The 18,930-nt window shown below is 46.4% G+C and overlaps 1 protein-coding gene across 2 annotated transcripts in view; it reads left to right on the top strand.

The window, feature by feature from the left end:
• The first annotated feature begins 3,182 nt into the window (after window positions 1-3,182).
• SLC7A6 (solute carrier family 7 member 6) overlaps window positions 3,183-18,930 on the top strand; it is a 35,443-nt gene continuing 19,695 nt past the window's right edge. For both annotated transcript variants that reach the window (XR_009698035.1, XM_061174351.1), the window contains exons 1-4: window positions 3,183-3,243; window positions 4,978-5,097; window positions 11,930-11,983; window positions 12,611-13,169. Coding sequence is in view for 1 of the 2 variants with exons in the window: in XM_061174351.1 (XP_061030334.1) it covers window positions 12,647-13,169 (523 nt within the window). In the remaining variant the exon portion in view is untranslated. The remainder of the gene's footprint in view (window positions 3,244-4,977; window positions 5,098-11,929; window positions 11,984-12,610; window positions 13,170-18,930) is intronic.

The following is an 18,930-nucleotide window of genomic DNA, read 5'->3' as shown; positions in this document are numbered from 1 at the left end:
ATGCTACCCTTCTACTTTGTTTCATCAGTTCATCTGCCCGCCATCTGTCCCTCTTTGGGAACAGAGTGAGACTGAGGAGGGAGGGAGAGAGACCAAGATGGGCAGAGATATAGGGACTGAGAGACTGGGGACCAAATGCAGATGGATAAGGACAGAGGAACACAGAGAGTCTGAGACAGGAAAACGTGTGTAAGGATGGAGACTAGGCCAGAAGTCTGTGGTGCAGAGCCCAGAGCTGGGGGCCAGTGGGGGTGGTGGGAGCCCCAGTTCCTGCCTCCTCCACAGGAGCCTGGCCAGCCTGGGTTTTAGGTGTCAATACACCCTATGCCGCTAGAGGGCGCTCTGAATCTTCTCACTACACCAGTTATTGGCCAGACCTGGAAAAATGGGTGGCCCAGAGGGTTAGGATGCCTAGGAATACATAGGTCCAGCTGCATTGCTGGCCTTGGTAAAAAGGATGACAACATGAAAGGGAGTAAACCCTTACCCCCAGGTCCTGCCCAGCCTGACTCTTAGTGCCCTGACACATACCCACTCATGGCCTTGCCGCCACCCTCTCACCCCTGATCTATTTCAACTCCACTTCTACCCTCAGTTTCACAGCTGTAGAGACAGGGTATGGAGTCAGAGCAGGCTTCAGGACCAGCAGACTGGGGTTCAAATCTGAGCTCTACCATCTCTAGCCAAGTAGCTTGGGGAGTCTCCTGACCTCCCTAAGCTTCGGTTTGCTCACCTTAAAAATGGGGATGGGGACTTCTCTGGTAGTGCAGTGGTTGAGAATCCACCTGCCAATGCAGGGGACACGGGTTCAATCCCTGGTCCAGGAAGATCCCACATGCCGCGGAGCAACTAAGCCCATGTGCCACAACTTTTGAGCCTGCGCTCTAGAGCCCACGAGCCACAACTACTGAGCCTGTGTGCCACAGCTACTGAAGCCTGCGTGCCTAGAGCCCATGCTCTGCAACAAGAGAAGCCACTGCAATGAGAAGCCCGCACACCGCAACGAAGCATAGCCCCCGCTTGCTGCAACTAGAAAAAGCCCGCGCAAAGCAACAGAGCCCCAACGCGGCCAAAAAAGAAAAAAAAAAAAGAAAAATGGGGATGAATAAATGTACACTGTAGGGTGGTCCTGAGGAACACTGATGGTTTTGGAGAACATTTGATTCAGTGCTTGGTTCATGGTGGCTTTCAGCTGGCAGGATGCTGTAACTGGGTGTGAGACAGTGAAGAGGTTCTGAGAGCTTGTAGGTCATGTATGCTGCTGATACAAGGACAAGTGGACTGGCTGTTACTGAGTGACACAAGTGTCCAGAGCCCTTCCTCTGCCAGGCCAGGAAGGCAGGAGGAACTGATCCAGGGGGCAAAGGGTCAGATTCTAATGACTCCAAATATATGCATGCAGACATACCTCAGAGATACTGTGAGTTCGGTTCCAGACCACCACAATAAAGTGAAGGTCGCAGTAAAGTGAGTCACATGAATTTTTTTTTTGTTTTCTGGTGCATCTAAAAGTTGTTTACGCTATAGTCTAGCCTATTAAGTGTGCAATAGCATTGTCTAAAAAAACAATGTACATACCTTCATTAAAAAATACTTTAGTGGACTTCCCTGGTGGCACGCTGGTTAAGATCCCACATGCCGTGGAGCAACTAAGCCCGTGCGCCACAACTACTGAGCCTGTGCTCTAGAGCCCACGAGCCACAACTGCTGAAGCCTGCGTGCCTAGAGCCCATGCTCCGCAACAAAAGAAGCCACTGCAATAAGCCCGCACAGCACAACGAAAAGCAGCCCCCGCTCGCCGCAACTAGAGAAAGCCCGTGCACAGCAATGAAGACCCAACACAGCCAAAAATAAAAAATAAAAAAAATAAAACTTTAGTGCAAAAAAATGCTAACCATCATCTGACAAAACAGCATTGCCACAAACCTTCTGTTTATAAAAGATGCAACATCTGCAAATCACAATAAGGCGCAGAGCAATAAGACATGTTATGCCTGTACTCTCATTCACACTTAGGGAAAGTATTCCAAGCAGAGAGCACAAGGAGGGCAGCACCAGTGAACGCTCTTCAAGGATCATCACCTCAGGTCTATAGGTAGGAGTATGGAAGGGTTTTTAGGCAGAGGAGATACGAAGTCATTCCAATCTGTATTTTAGGAGCACCTCTTACCCTTTGGGGATGGGTTAGAGAGAGCAGGCTAGGGATTGGGAGGCTGTTACGGCTGGGGAGAAGAAAACCATGAGATAGGGCCTGGGGGGGCAGGAGGAGGAAGGGTTCAGGGTGCTGCCCATTTCCTGCTGGGTCACTACGTGGTGGGGAGCAGGGTTTTGTGTGTAGGCAGTCTGGAACCAGAGGATGTGTAGTTGTGAACACGTGTCGGGGGGGAAATGACTCCATGGCCCAGGAGAGAATCATGGCTTGAGGTGTGGACAGGAAGCTAAGGGGTAGGGCTCAGCTTTCCATGAGATCAGGAGGCCCTAAACAGAGCCCCAGAGCTACCAGAGGAAAAGGAGCCCTAGAAGGAGATGGAGGAGGAGCAACCACAGGGAGAGGAAGAGGACAGGAGGGTGCAGCTCCAAGAGGGGTCAGGCAGGATGAGGACTGGAAACTGTCCTCAAGCCTGGGCCCCAGAGGCCTGGGGTTGGCTCTGGAAGTTCAGCGGTGTCCATGTGTCTGTAGGGACCTTAAAGGATGCACGGTGGTAGGAGCTGTGACTCGGTGGACGAATCCTGGGTCTGTCTCCTTAGGGTCTCTAGGCGGAGGGTTGGCTGTGAACGGGGTATGGAGGCTGTTTAGAGCTCCTCGTGTGAGCTATATGGGGTCCCCCGGGAGTGCGGCCCAGGCCAAGGGCCACAGAGGAACCGGGTGTGGGGGCACTTAGAGGTCCCCGCGGGAGCGTCCCCGTATTGAGTCCCTCGGAGGCCCCGAGAGACTCCAGGGTCGGGGAGCAGCCAATCAGTCGGCTAGGGGGGCTGGGCCCGGGTCGCGGTCCGCCGGGGGCTGGGACCTCACCTTCGGACGCCTGAGCGCGGCCGGCGGAATCCCAGAGGCCGCGGCGGCCCCCTGGGGCCCGGAAGCGCCGCCGCCCGCGAGCCCCGCGCGGAGCCAGGCGACCTGTCCCGACGCGGCGCGCGCTGTCGCGATCCGGCGGCGGATGACGTGGCGGGGGCGGGGCCTGAGCGGTCGCGGCGGCGGCGGTGGCAGCGCGACCGAGCATCCCGGGGGCGCCGGGCCACCACGAGGTAACGGGCCGCGGGCGGGCGCGCCGAGGGAGCCGGGCCGTGGGAGCGGGGCCGGGGGAGCCGGGCCGAGGGAGCAGGGCCGCGGGAGCCGGGCCGGGGCCGCGTTCTGCTGGGGCCGAACTCTCTGCGCCGCCGCTGCATGCGGGATGCGGCTCCCGGAACCCAGCACCGGGCAGGCGGGCCGCGGGCACGTGAGAGACGCTGCGAGTGAGCGCGTGCCCGAGGGGGACGCTGTGCGTGTGAGCGGGCCCTTGAGCGTGAGGGGGACTCCAGGAGTGTAAGACTGAGCGTGTGAGGAGGACGCTGTGTGTGTATGTGTGTCTGTGTGTGTGAGAGAGTCAGTCTGAGGGTGACCCTGAGTGTGCGAGACGCAGAGTGTGAGGGTGACGCTGTTAGTATGACGGAGACTCGGTGTGTGTGTGAAAGAGACCCTAGTGTGGAGGTGACTCCATGAGTGTGAGAGGGACTCAGAGGGAGATTGTGAGAGACTGAGTGTGAGAGAGACCGCGGTCAGAGTGACCCTGAGTGCGACCCTGTGAACGTGAAAGAGACCGTGTGAGATACTCCAGTGTGAGTCTGGTGCTGAGAAAGAACCTGTGCTGCGTGGGACAGACTCTGAAAATGAGTAAAGGCCCGGGGGACGAGCCTGAGGATGTGAGCACCTGAGCAGAGCTTCCTGGGGCCGCGGGGAGACTGGCCTGTTGGAGGGAGGACGGTGTGTGCTCCTGCTACTATGGCTCTTCTTAGTGTCTTGACATCCTGTCATCTTGTTTGATCATCTCATGTCGTAAATGGAAGGCGATATTTGTGAAACATTAAGAGAATTCTTCACAAAGTACTGAGCGAACAGTCTGGGCACCACTTGTGTTATAGCCAGTGATAAGCAGGAATCAATATTTAACTTAACATTTGTTTTTGAATACCTCTTGTGTGCACTGGACTGTGTGCTTGGTAAAAAGAATTCAGTCTCTGCCCTTGATGGGGAAGAAAAAGCACTAGCGGTGAATTTAGCACCGGGCTAGCAGAATGCTCAGCCATCTGGTGCTTATCTCTGAGAGCTGCTCCCTGATTTTGAAGATCTGGGAGGAGCAGACTTTTGAAAGCCTGTGAGCGCTTCCTGAGATCATTTTCAACTCTCTGTTCTTGTTGGGAGGCCCTTGAGGAAACGGCCCAGGCTGCCTACATTGCTGAGGTCCCACTGTGTGCTAATGGCTTTTGCTTCCCAACTTTGGTCTCAGATTGTCATTAAAAGTTCTTATATTTGATTTTCCTTTCCTGACAAATTTGTGGGAAACCACAAGCCTGATATTCTCCTGTCTGCCTCCTTCCCTGTCTGACTGTGGACATATTTTTATTACAAACCAAAAATAAATACCAGTTATGTGACTGATCTCTCTGGCATTTCTTGGTACAGGAAATTTCCTGACTTCTGTCCTTTGTCCTTCCTGCTGTAGTCTCCAGGATGTGTGGATACTTTACTACAAAAGTGATGCAAGTGGTGCTCAAGGGACCTGGGACAGAGGGAACAGCAGTTGTCTAGACATGCATGATTTGAAAGGACCAGGCTGGTTCTCAGACACGTGTTCAGTTACACCCCACTGTGGGTGTGTTCGAACTTCTAAGTAATTGAGTGCTACCCCTGCTGGGCATGTAAAAATTAGATTTTACAAAAGGAAATATCGTCCTGCTGCTTACTAGGTTCATTTTTTGATAAGTTGCCTCTCTTTGTTGCAGAGATTAATTGGAGACACGTGGAATTAGGCCTGGCTGTGGAGACTTCATTTTCTTCTTCGTACCTGACCATTTATGATGAGGTGGCTTATGAAAGTGTGATGGTTGCTTATTTCCTCACAGGTGAATATTATTGCTCTGTTCTTCGTTAATTTTCTTGGATCTTTGTGAGTTGTAAAGCGTTTTAGTTAGTTATTTGAGTACAATACTAGTAAAGAGAATGGCTCACACATAATTAACAGTTATGTAACACTATAATTATTATATAAATAAATTATATATTTATTATATCTCTTTCTAAAGAGTAATTGTGGTGGTTTATATTTAAAGATACTTGCAATGAGGAAGTAAAAATAGGAAACCAAAGCCATGGAAAAGACTAGATATCAAGTACTGTTGAAAAGTGAGGGTATCTATTCACTGTGATTGGGAGCTGAATTTGATATTGAGTTTCCTGGTGTCCTAGGTGAAAAGACAAATGTAAAGAGTCACATAATTTAAGTTTAAGCATAAAAAAAGTAATGCATTTTCATTGTAGAAATTTTGTAAAACTCAAAGTATAAAAAAGAAAAAAGTCTTCTGTGTTTTCACCACATTTAAGATTTTGGTGTCTTTCTCAACAGCGTTTTTTTTTTTTTTTCATAGTCATCAATTATAAAAGTTTTAGAATACAGCTTGTAAAATATTCTTTGTAACTGAACTTTGAAAGAGACAATTTTTCTCCCTGAAAATTGCATATGATAGTTTCATGGTTAAATTTTCATGAGGAAATTTTAGTGGTCTGGTGAATTCCTTTATTATCTGCTGCACAGGCGCTTGGAAATATGATGAAAACCTGTTAGAAAGCTGTGTTATGTCCTTACAAGTGGGGTTTAACACTAGTTTCTCAAGGCAGGAACTTACTTATAGGGTGTGTGGAATTGTTTAATGAACACTGTCTTCAACAATGAGTTTAGAGACTGTTTTGTTTTGTTTTGTTTTGCGGTGCCGAGGGGCTTGCGGGATCTTAGTTCCCCAACCACGGATCGAACCTGGGCCCCCTGCAGTGGAAGCACAGATCCTAACCACTGGACTGCCAGGGAATTCCCAAGAGACTGTGTTTTCGAGAGAGGGAGACTGAGACACACACATGCAGGGACACAAGGATATGTGTGGAGAAAGAAGTCAGCCAGGATGTTGAGGAAAATGGTGGGAGAAGAAGGGTGTTAGAGGCAAAGGACTCAGTATGAGCAAAGATGTGTTTTTCTGATGGGCTCTGGAAACCCTGGACTACTCCAGGTTCTGGAAATTGTAAGTAATTCAGTGTGGCTGGACCATGGGAGGGACCATATGCAGCAGGGGGTCTAGTGATAAGGCCCTGATAAGAAGGTTGGAATTGATCCTAAAGACCTCGGGCGGCACCTGAGGAAGAGTTTCTAACTGTGCTCTGATAGCAACCAACTCAGTAGATAGTAAGGTTGGTATTCTGTTGTGAAACTTGAGGAGCCAAAGCAGTTTTTCCCTGTTGGAAAGCTGTCTCCCACCACTGGATCTGCCCCCATTTCCTGCATGGAGGTAAGCCCTACTGCAGGTGCCTTTTTTTTTGTTTTTCCCCTCAGAATTCACATAATTTTAGACAAGAACTATGTTGGGACATTCCATTTTCAGGTGTTCTAGATCCTTGCTGATTTTATGTTTACTTGTTCTATTGATGACTGAGAGAGGTGTATTGAAGTCTTCAACTGTAATTGTGGATTTGTCTATTTTTCCTTTCAGATCTATCACTTTTTGCTTCATGTATTTTGAAGCTATGCTGTTGGAGGAAATACACGTTTAGAATTTTCTTCTTGCCGAATTGACCTCTTTATCATTATATAATGTTCTCTTTTATCCCTAGCAATACTTCTTATTCTGAAGTCTCGTCGGATGTTAATATAGTTAATCCCCCTTGGTTTTGATTAGTGTTTACATGTTTTTTCACCATCTTTTTACCTGTAACTTATGTCTTTATAGTTCAAGTGGGTTTCCTGTAGACTGCATATTGGGCTTTGCGTTTTTATCTAACCCAACAATGCCTGTCTTATAATTGGTGTGTTTAGATCATTTACATTTCATGTTATTATTGATATGGTTGGATTAAAATCTGCCACCTTGCTAGTTGTTTTCTGTTTTCTACTTAATTCATATGTTCTTTGCTTCTTTTTTCTTCTTTTTTCTACCTACTTTTGGATTGAGTATTTTTTATGATGTTTTATCTCCACTGTTGGCTTATTATTTATACCGTTTTTAACTTTCTAGTGTTTGCCCTAGTTTCACAATGTACATCTTTAATTAATCACAGTTTACCTTTAAATAATATTACATCAATTTTCGCATATAATATTATATAAGAACCTTACAGTAGTATAACTCCCAGTTCTTCTTTCTTACCTTTGTGCTATTGTTGTCATACACTTTACTTTTACCTATGCAATAAATTAACACTGCATTGCTACTATTTTTGCTTTAGGCAGTTAGTTATATTCTAAGGCAATTAAGAGAATCAAAAAAGTATATTTTTTAATATTTACCTCAGACCATTTGATAGTGTCCTACAACTCTTAGATGCTCTGTTCTGTTTTTTTTCACATTTTGACTCGTATGGTTTTCATTTCTCTGCTGAAATTCCACATATGTTCCTGCATGCTGACCAAATTTTCCATTAGAGCCTTTAATGTATTAATCATAGTTATTTTATTTATTTATTTTAAAATTTATTTTATTGAAGTACAGTTGGTTTACAATGTTGTATTAATTTCTGCTCTATAGCAAAGTGATTCACATATAAATGTATATATGTATATTCTTTTTTTTTTAATAAATTTATTTATATTTGGCTGTGTTGGGTCTCTGTTGCTGCGTGCGGGCTTTCTCTAGCTGTGGCGAGCGGGGGCTACTCTTCATTGTGGTGCGTGGGCTTCTTATTGCAGTGGCTTCTCTTGTTGTGGAGCATGGGCTCTAGGTGCACAGGCTTCAGTAGTTGTGGCACGCGGGCTCAGTAGTTGCGGCTCGTGGGCTATAGAGCGTAAGTTCAGTAGTTGTGGTGCACAGGCTTAGTTGCTCCACGGCATGTGGGATCTTCCAGGACCAGGGCTCGAACCCTTGTCCCCTGCATTGGAAGGTGGATTCTTAACCACTGTGCCACCAGGGAAGTCCCAGTCATAGTTATTTTAAATTCCCTGTCTGATAGTTCCAATATCTGGATCATCTCTAAGTCTTGTCCTATTGATTAATTTGCCTGTTGATAGTGGGTTGTTTTTGTTGCTTTTTTTATGTTGCTTGTGATTTGTTATTGATTGTCAGATGTAATATGTGGAAAAGTAGAGATTGAGGTACATAGTCTTTATTCTGGGAAATGGGTACAACGTCTTCTTTTGCTAGCCTGTTAATGTGGGAGTTTGAGTCATTTAGGGGTGAGTTGGGTTTGGGTTTTGTTGTTGCTATGGTTACCTTAGGTGCACCAGTGGCTCCAAATTCCTCTGGTGTTTCCTTGCCCTGAGGGTGGATTTTTCTGTGCTTATGCTCCACCTTCAGCATTAGGCTTCTTTGTGCACCTGTGCCTCAACACACAGTGTACCACAGCCTTGTTGCTGGGTGCTTGCTAACCTGGTGGTGGGGAGTAGAGGGGTTCTCTGTTGTCTTGGTTCAGCCTGAGCCTTAGGCAGGCCCTATTTCCCTGGGTCTGGGGGGTTAGATCTTTCTGGGTGAGCCGGCCATGTCTAATGGTCTGGACCAGAATTTCCTGCTCCTCCCGCAGGCAGAGAGGATTGTTTTATTTTTCTTTCACCCTGTCCCAGCTGCCTTGGGAATGACAGAGTTTCCCCATTCCCCAGGGGTTTAAGATTTTTAGAGAAGGGAGCAGGTGGACCTTCGTATTTTTCCCAGAGCAGTGACTGCTTTCCTTCTCCAGGCCAGCACTTCTGAGAGGCTTTCTCTGGCCTAGTATTTCTTGTGAGCACCCACTGAGGTCTCACTGGAGAAAACCCTCGAAGTGTCTATGGCTCTTGCTAACCCAAACTTGACCTTTAGTAATTCATTAAAAATTGTTCCCGAATTCTTCTTTCCTGCCTGTATGGTGGTTCCATTGTTCTCCCTCCGCCACAGGTAAGCCAGAACTTGCATCTCTCTGGGAGGTATCTGTTTTTCCTTAAATCTCAGTCTGGTTGGTTGGCCTGTAACCTCAGCTCTCTAATGATTTCAAGAAAAGTTACAATTCTGTAGATTATCTGCCTTTTTCTTGTCATTGGAGTGGGAGTGATGCTTTTCCCAGCTTTCTACATCTTAAGTGAAAGTTAGAAGTCAAGGCAGTTACATTTCATACTATTTTTAAATTTTCCAGTGAAGTGAGTTTACCTCTCTTTTTCCCTCCCTGTGATATTGTGATTATTTATTTGGTCTTTGTCCACTGTTCCTGTCCCACAGCTCTTGTAATTTCCTAATAAGAGCCATAGAGGCATCTTTTGTTATAACATTTGTTTTGTTCCCAGTTCCTGAAATAGCTCCAGATCAGTAAAGGTTGAACGGATGTCTTTTCTTATTTATATAACCAGCCCCTTTCAACACACCTGAGTTTATGTTAATGAGGTGATTTTTGGAAAGCATCTAGATCCTCTAAGGATGGGGGTTGCTTGTCGAGGGAACCAACCCTGTGATTAGAAGGTTTGGAAGTTTTAGTCCAGGTCTGACCTCCTGGGAGGGGAGAGGGTCTGGAGATTGAATCAATCACCAATGGTCAGTGATTTGATCAGTTATGCCTTTGTAATGAAGCCTCCATAAAGAACCCAAAAGGACAGGTTTTGGAGAGCTTCCCGTGCCTCTTCTCCATACCTTGACCTCTGCATCTCTTCCATCTGGCTGTTCCTGAGTTATATCCTTTATAATGAACTGGTAATCTAGTAAGTAAACTGTTTTCCTGAGTTCTGTGGGCAGCTCTAGCAAATTAATTGAACCCGAGGAGGGGATAGTGGGAACCTCCGATTCATAGCCAGTTGGTCAGAAGCACAGGAACAACCTGGACTTGCGATTTGGCATCTTAAGTTGGGTGGGGAGGGCTGTTTTGTAAGATTGAGCCCTTAACCTGAGGAATCTGTTGCTATTTCCAGGTAGGTGGTGTTAGAATTGATTAAATTGTAGCAGACACCAGATCTGCTGGGTGTTGCAGAATTGTTGGATAGAAAATGCAGTCTGGTATCAGAAGTCCAAATAGAATACCTGGTAACCTCCTCCCCCTCCCCACCAGCTAGGGTCTGATGAATAGGGGGAGGCTGGAGTGACCACTGGGGCCAGGTTTCTCTGCTTGCCTCCATGTTGAGTTGAGTGGAAAAGGGCAACCTAAGTCTCTGTGCACTGACTTTTTTGTTTTTTAAAGGAATGTAAGGTGCGGGGTGGTGGGGGGGAACCCTTTTCCTCTACCCATTTTAGGTTCCTTGGCTGGGGCATTGTAAATTAGACTGGCGAAAGACAGATTAACAAGAGAAAAACAATCAAGTTTATTAATGTGCATAGAGCATACACATGGAAGCACTCACTGATGAAGAGCCTGCACCTGACTCTTTTTTTTTTTTTTTAAATTTATTTTTGGCTGCGTTGGGTCTTTGTTGCTGAGCGCGGGCTTTCTCTAGTTGCAGCGAGCGGGGGCTACTCTTTGTTGCGTTGCGTGGGCTTCTCATTGCGGTGGCTTCTCTTTTTGCGGAGCACGGGCTCTAGGCGCGTGGGCTTCAGTAGTTGTGGTACATGGGCTCAGTAGTTGTGACTTGTGGGCTCTAGAGCGCAGGCTCAGTAGTTGTGGTGCACGGGCTTAGTTGCTCCACGGCATGTGGGATCTTCCCAGACCAGGGCTCGAACCCGTGTCCCCTGCATTGGCAGGTGGATTCTTAACCACTGTGCCACCAGGGAAGCCCCTGCACCTGACTTTTATGTGAGACAGGCTCCTCAGGTGTTTCCTAGTTTTGTTTTCATGCATATCTGAGCTCACTTGACAGACACATGAAAACAGATATTTTCCCACGTGCCAGCATAGAGTCACCTTCATGGCTTGGTGCCAGGAGTGAAAGGAAAAGTGGTGCTGCCTTAAAGCCAGGCCTCATAATAAGCAAAGTAGGCTGGCTCAACTCCTCTGGGAGTGGGGGAAGGCTTATTAATGGCCCCAGAGGAGCTTTTTCACTTGGGCTCAGGTCTAGACTCTGGAGGGGTACTGGGACAGGTAAGGCAGGAGTTTTGAGTGGGGCTTGTGGAGACTGGAGTTTTCCCTGAGAACTACTCAGTCTTGAGTGGCTGTGGTTCACTTGCTCTGAGCTCCATGAGGCAAGATTCCAGCACATCCGTTGTTGTTGACTAGATGAGAAGGTTCTGGGAAGATGACGTACTGATCCCATTCTTATTCCTGGAAGTTATCTCTGTGACCTTAAAGGACTGACTCCTGGGAGGGAATCAAGTGGCTTATCAGATTCCTTTCTCCAGAAGATGAACTAGGAGTTGGGGATCTGAATTCCCAATTCCTAGGGCACAGAAATTGAGGAAGAGAGAAGGTCCTGCTGAGTGCAGGGTCAGGAAGGTGCTTGTCTTCCTCTGACAGATTCTGGGTCCTTCGTAGGTAGGTTGGTGTGGGATCCATCTTCTTTGAGGTTTCTGGACTGGCCCAATGATGATCCAAAAGAAGTAGTGTGCATGTGTGTGCATGTGTGTATGTGTGCACACCATCTCCCTACAGGATGCCTTCCAATGCCAGATCTGTGGATAAGAGGAGACTTATAGCTTTGTCTTGGTGTCAAGATTACTGGGTCCTGTTTTGGGGGAAATCTCTTTGCAGCCCCAGGTGGTAGTGAGAGGCAGGCTGAGGAGGAAAACAAATAAGCCAATAGCAGATGAGTCCCACATTAGGGTGCCCTCTGAATGTTCTTTCTTCATCTGGTCTTATTATGTTATCTCTCTCTTTTAGGCACTTTGGAAGAAGAAAGGTGTTGAATGAGCAAGCAGCAACGTGGGAAGTGAGGTGGGTGTTAATGGACATAGCGACACAAGGGTGTGTATTTTCATGGATGTTCTCTCCTTGGTCTAGTCTCTGCAGTAGCGATATGCCCTTGTCTTAGCATCTTCCTAGCCCTTCCCACCACCTGTTCATGTTCTTTGCTGGCCTGAGAGTAGCTACAGACCTCTCCACATGTGGCTGGACACTGCAGAAGTCCCTGTTTATGTTTGGGTGGAGGTGAGTGAGTATGGAAACTGAGAGGCCCATCAGGCTGGCTAGTGCTGGGACTCTGGCAAGTTTGTAGGTTTTAAGTTGGTAAGAACAGAGCAAAACCTACACCTCAGGGAGAATCCATGCTATGGATAAACCTAATGCCAGCCTACCCTGGGCATCAAGCCTCTTGTTAGAAGTCACCCTCGTGTCGTGTCTGAGCCCTGTTGGTGTCTTTCTTGGGAGCAGTGGAGGTCAGCCTGCCTCCATTTCTCTGTATCCTGTGGTGGGAACTGAGACAGGCTCATTGTATTTAGGTCTGTGTATGAGTCATGCTGTCCCTACACAAGAGGTGGGCAGGGAAATCCGCCTGCCTTGCAGGTCTGAACTAGAGCCTTATCAGCCCCTACCCTAGACTGACATACTTATATTCTTTGCCAGGCCATAGTAAACACAGGTGTGAAGGAACTATTTGCCATGGAAGCCAGGGAGCTGGAGAGCCGCACACCCACATACCATCTCATTCCTGAGGCCAGCCGGCCCAGGGAGGAAGAAGATGTCAGCATGCTACCTCAGCAGTCCACAGAAACTATGCAGCTGAAGAAGGAGATCTCTCTGCTGAATGGGGTCAGCCTGGTGGTGGGCAACATGATCGGCTCAGGAATCTTTGTCTCACCCAAGGGCGTGCTGGTCTACACTGCCTCCTATGGGTTGTCGCTGATCATATGGGCCATTGGTGGGCTTTTCTCCGTTGTGGGTGCCCTTTGCTATGCAGAACTGGGGACCACCATCACCAAGTCTGGGGCCAGCTACGCTTATATTCTAGAGGCCTTTGGGGGCTTCATTGCCTTTATCCGCCTCTGGGCCTCCCTGCTAATTGTTGAGCCCACCAGTCAGGCCATTATCGCTATCACCTTTGCCAACTACATCATCCAGCCCTCCTTTCCCACCTGCGAGCCCCCGTACCTGGCCTGCCGTCTCCTCGCTGCAGCCTGCATGTGTAAGTCTGAGGGCTTAGCGGGGGAGTATGCGTGGGGCTGTGGGTTATTTTTATAATGCTAATGGTAATTTATATTTGAACAGCATAATTTGCTTTTCTTTTTCTGTGGGGAAGAGAGACATCTTACCTTTTTGAAGAAGCAATTTCACCAAAGTCATTTGTTCCTGAGATAAGTAAGGGTAAATGATGGGGATGGGGAGAGTCTGAATCTGTTTGTGGCTTTTGGTGCCTCACTTTCCTTCTTGGGTGTCCCTGAGTGAGTTCTGTTCCCCAGTCTATGTGACAGGTTGGTGCATGTCTTATATTTGTCTTGTTTTGATTGGTGTCAACATCGCTAGTTGTAACTTAACCCAGGAAAAACCCTCAGTGCTGAGGCGTTTATTCTGCTGCCCAAAAAAAAAAAAAGTTATTTTGCTTCCCAGCTTTTAATCTTAAACCAGTTGAAAGCCATCAGTGAGGAAATGGGCTTCTCTAGACTGTGGGGGTCCCAAGGCTTTATGTCCTGCAGGCTCACAGTAGGACCACTCCTTCGTGCCACTGCCACTCTTCACAGGCCGATCTAAGCAGCAGGCACCACACCAAAATGGCTGTTTCCCATTGGTGTTTCAGATTTCTTTATGCTGACTTTGTAAACAAGCTCTGCCTGCAGCCAGTGAGGAAGGTGGCTTCTACCCTGTATTTGGGTTTCTGAGGGCAGAACCTGAGAGATCCCAGTGGATCTCTCTTTATTTTCCTTTTTTTCTTATAAGGTTGTAAGGAGGAATTCTGTGTGAAAACACTGGAAGGGAGAGAAGATTATTGTGAACTTAGTCTAGTAAAGCTAGTGTTTTAGCTGAGAAGTGGCCCAGAACTCCCTGTGTTCCTTAGCACTGTGCTGCCAGAGGCACTTAATTATACTCTGTTCTTTCCATATCTTTGCTTGCAAAAGCTTTGGCAGTATGTGTAGTTTATCCACAGTGTTAAAAATAGACTGACAGTACCTTGGAGTTAGCCGTAAAGGATTGTACAATATGCTGTGACTCCTGACTTTAAGGAATTTATTAAAGACAGATGTTAAAAGGGAACTCTTCCACAGATACCCCTAGGAGGAGAGAAAGTGGGAACTCAGCTGTATATCTGATAGGGTTTCACCAGGGGGACTCTAGCCTGACTGAGCTCTCTAAAAAAGGGAATAATTTTCTGATTATAAAACATGTTTGTTCAGGAGAAAATTAAATTAGCCTCAAATCACCTATAACCTACCACCAAGACATGAGTACTTTTATTTTTTTTAATATTTATTTATTTATTTCGGCTGCGTCATGCAGCGACTGAACCCGCGCCCCCTGCATTGGGAGCCCAGAGTCTTAACCGCTGGACTGTCAGGGAAGTCCCCAGACAGGAGTACTTTTTTAAAAAAAATAAATTTATTGGGCTTCCCTGGTGGTGCAGTGGTTAAGAACCTGCCTGCCAATGCAGGGGTCACGGGTTCAAGCCCTGGTCCAGGAAGATCCCACATGCTGTGGAGCAACTAAGCCCGTGAGCCACAACTACTGAGCCTGTGCTCTAGAGCCTGTGAGCCACAACTACTGAGCCCGTGTGCCACAACTACTGAAGCCCGCGCGCCTAGAGCCTGAGCTCCGCAACAAGAGAGGCCACCGCAATGAGAAGCCAGAGCACCACAATGAAGAGTAGCCCCCGCTCACCGCAACTAGAGAAAGCCCACACACAGCAAAAAAGACCCAATGCAGCCAAAAATAAATAAATTAAAAAAAAATAAATAAATAAATTTATTTATTTGTTTTTGGCTGCGTTGGGTCTTCGTTGTTATGCGTGGGCTTTTCTCTAGGCTTTTATCTAGTTGTGGAGACGGGGGGCTACTCTTCGTTGTGGTGCGCAGTCTTCTTATTGCGGTGGCTTCTCTTTGTTGCAAGCCCGGGTTGTAGGCACACGGGCTTCGGTAGTTGAGGCTCACAGACTGTAGAGCGCAGGCTCAGTAGTTGTGACGCACGGGCTTAGTTGCTCGCGGCGTGTGGGATCTTCCCGGACCAGGGCTCGAACCCGTGTCCCCTGCATTGGCAGGCAGGTTCTTAACCCTTGCGCCACCAGGGAAGCCCGACATATGGGTACTTTTAATAGTTCAGTTACGTCTTCATTTCTTTCTGTTATAGAATTGGAATCATACTTTGCATATAACTTGATATTATGCTTTTTAAACTTAGTATATCATGGATTTCCCCCCTTTTTGTGAAATGTTCTTCAAAAGAAACATTTTTTTTTTTAATAAATTTATTTATTTTATTTATTTATTTTTGGCTGCGTTGGGTCTTTGTTGTGGCACGCGGGCTTTTCATTGTGGTGACTTCTCTTGTTGCGGAGCACGGGCTTCAGGTGCGCGGGCTTCAGTAGTTGTGGCTCGCGGGCTCTAGAGCGCAGGCTCAGTAGTTGTGGCGCACAGGCTTAGTTGCTCTGCGGCATGTGGGATCTTCCTGGACCAGGGCTCGAACCTGTGTCTCCTGCATTGGCAGGCAGATTCTTAACCACTGCTCCACCAGGGAAGTCCCAAAAGAAACATTTTTTAAAGTTATATATATATATATATATATATATATATATAATATATATATATATATGTATATATTATATATATCTCTTCTTTTTTATTAAAAGGTGATGCATAGACCCTACAGAGAATTAGAAAAATGCAAAAAAGAAAAAAGAAAGTTAAAATCACCCATGATTTTACCTCCCAGAGAACTATTGTTCCTATTTGTGTGAAATACCTTCCGGTATTTTTTTTTCTGCTTATCCATCATTTAAAAAAAGTACCCTTGAGATCATACTCTTTGTGGTTTGTATACTGCATTTTAAAAAATTTAATATTTAATCCCTTTCACCAAATATTCTTAGAAAACGTGGTTTGGGACACACAAGTAGTTTCCAGGCAGTGTAATATAGTGGTTAAGATCATAGCCTCTCTTGGGAGTTCCCTGGCGGCCTAGTGGTTAGGATTCCCAAAAAAAAGGACTTCCCTGGCCGTCCAGTGGTTAAGACTCCGAGCTTCCACTGCAGGGGGTGTGGGTTCATCCCGGTCTCTCGGCATGGCCAGTGGGTGGGGGGAGGGGGAAGATCATAGGCTCCCATGCCAGACTGGGTTTGATTCCAGCTTTACCATTGAGTAGCTACTGACCTTGGAGGAGATAGTTAACTGGTGCCTTAATTTTCTCATTTTGTAAAATGGGAATTTTGATTGTACTGTGAACTGAAAAAAACATGCACAACCTAAAAGCTGAGAATTATGTTTTATTCAGCAGACAAAACTGAGGATTTAAGCCTGGGGCACAGCATCTCAGGTAGCTCTGAGACACTGCTGCAAAGAGGTAAGGGAGGGGCCGGGATATATAGGAGTTTTTGCAACAAAGACCAGGTAGTCGGAACATCAAAAGATGACTGTTTTTTGTTTTTGTTTTTTCGCTGCCGGAAAAATGGGATCGAACCCATGCCCCCTGCAGTGGAAGCTTGGAGTCTTACCCACTGGACCGCCAGGGAAGTCCCAAAAGATTACTGTTAATTAAAGAAAACCAGATATCTCGTTAAGGAATTGAGCACTTTTCTATGTATGGAAAAATGCAAAAGTCAGGGCTCATTGAAATCATTCCTTTGATATGTAGCTCAGCTATCTGGGGCCAGTATCCTGTGGTTTCTCAACCTAAGTCTCTTCAGGGTGCACTGTCCGGGGTGGCTGCAGTTAGTGGGTGGATGACTGCTAGATGGCAGGCATCCTGTTTCTATCCTGAGGTCCCTCAGGGCTCTCCGTGGAGCAGCTGTTTTGTGATGGCTTGATGGCTGCAACATTCTTTGTTTACTGATATGGCAGGCAACAATTTTTTTCATTTCATTGATAGTACCTATCTGAAAAGTTTGTTGTGAGGAATAAGTGAATCAATACAAATAAAGTACAGTACTTCTCTCTGCCTGGCATACAGTAAGTGCCCTATAATATCATTATTAAAAATAATGCTGCTGTGTAGAAATCATTTTCAGAGTTTCTTCATATTTTATTAGGATAAAATTATAAAAGAGGAATCCCTGTGTCTAAAGAATTAAACTGTTTTAAGTTTCTTCGTATTTTACCCAGTTGCTTTCTAGAAGGTTTCGTGAATTTGTACTCTTTTCTGAGCACCTGTGAGTGCCTGTGCATTGGTCCCTTGATGGCCTTAGGATGAATTCCAAGAATAACCAAATCAAAGGGCACCTCTGTACATAATTTCTCACATAAAGAAGATTTTTGTTTGTTAAATCTTTTTTCTTTTATGATTTTTCCCATTGTTTTTTCTGCTTAGGAAGCCCATCCCCACACTAGGAACTGATCTTTTGATTGGAGGAGAGACCTCACCTCTTAGAAATGCAAAGTTATGGTATCATATAACTTCTTTCATTCAAATGTACTTTTACGCAGATTACTCAGTATTTGCATTACCAAAAACCCCTATTCCAGAAACCAAGGCATTTCCATAAAGCGGGCCTGAGGGCGGGAAACTTGTCAGAGGTGGTGCCAAGTCATTAAAACCTTGTCCCATCCTAACAGACTAGGTTTTAGGGCTCAGTTTACTCCTCTTCTTGGAAATTAGGGTGTAGAATCAGGCTGATGTATCATCCAGCTAAGCTGGGGTGTGCTGGAGGGAGCCTCCTTGGACAGGGGTGGCACTGAGAGCAGCCTGGTCTCAAGAGACCTAAATTGGAAGAAACCAACTATGTCATAATTAGGGGAAAAAACAAAGATCTGCACTGAATGCTGGGTGAGGCTTGGGTAGGAGAATTACGTTAGTCTTGAAACTGAGACATGAGAGGGGTCCAGGTTAGTTGGGAGACTGCTTAAAGAAGTTATATCCATGCTAGGCGAGACAATTAAAGTTCCATCCTAGAAGAAAGGGCCTAGGCAGTCTCCATATAACTAACTCTAGGGCAGAGCTGCAAGCTGGTGGCCCACGGGCCTGCACAGTGTTCTAAATAATTTTGAATTACTTGCCAACATTTAAAAATCAGGATTTGCCCTTTCTCTTGAAAAATCAAAAGTTCTGGCAAACTTGGACCCATATTCCAGCCTCACACAATCAGCTGCATTTGAGTAGTGGTTACTCCTTTAAGTGGAGCATATATTCTCCCATTCACTGCAGTCCCCCACTCCCTCTTGTTTTATATCCAGACATTCTTGCCTTTGCTCATTTATATTGCCTTCTCGGGCCCTGAAGGCATTGCTATTTCAGATCCTGGCTTCCAGCAGCCCTCCACCCCAGTCCCAGGTTACACATGGCAGGGAGATACATCCAAGCAGCTTTTTTTTTTTTTTTTTTGGATTTCAGATTGTCTTAGGTGGTACTCATTATGTCAGAACAGTGGTTCTCAACTGGAGATGAGTTTTCCCCCCAGGAGACATTTGGCAAGGTTTGGAGACATTTTTGGTTGTCGCATCTGCTGGGAAGGGGTGTTGCTGGCATCTAGTGGGTACAGGTCAGGAGTGCTGCTGAACATCCTATAATGCACAGGACAGCCCCACATGACAGACTTATCTGGCCCAAAATGTCAATTGTGCTGAGATTGAGAAACTGTCATTCTGCTGTTATGTATTCTGGGATCTTGGACTCTTCTGTGGTGGGTGGGGCCTCAGGCTGCCCGCTGAGCTCAGTATGCTTAGGGGCTCTTATTCACTTATGGGACTGTAGGGGAAAATGGCACTTATTGAGGTCCATAGGTCCTTTCTCTGACCAGGTGACCAGCAGTA

Source organism: Eubalaena glacialis, chromosome 18, assembly GCF_028564815.1.
Source record: "Eubalaena glacialis isolate mEubGla1 chromosome 18, mEubGla1.1.hap2.+ XY, whole genome shotgun sequence".
Classification (NCBI taxonomy): Eukaryota; Metazoa; Chordata; class Mammalia; order Artiodactyla; family Balaenidae; genus Eubalaena; species Eubalaena glacialis.
This window is presented reverse-complemented; position numbering and strand designations above follow the sequence as displayed.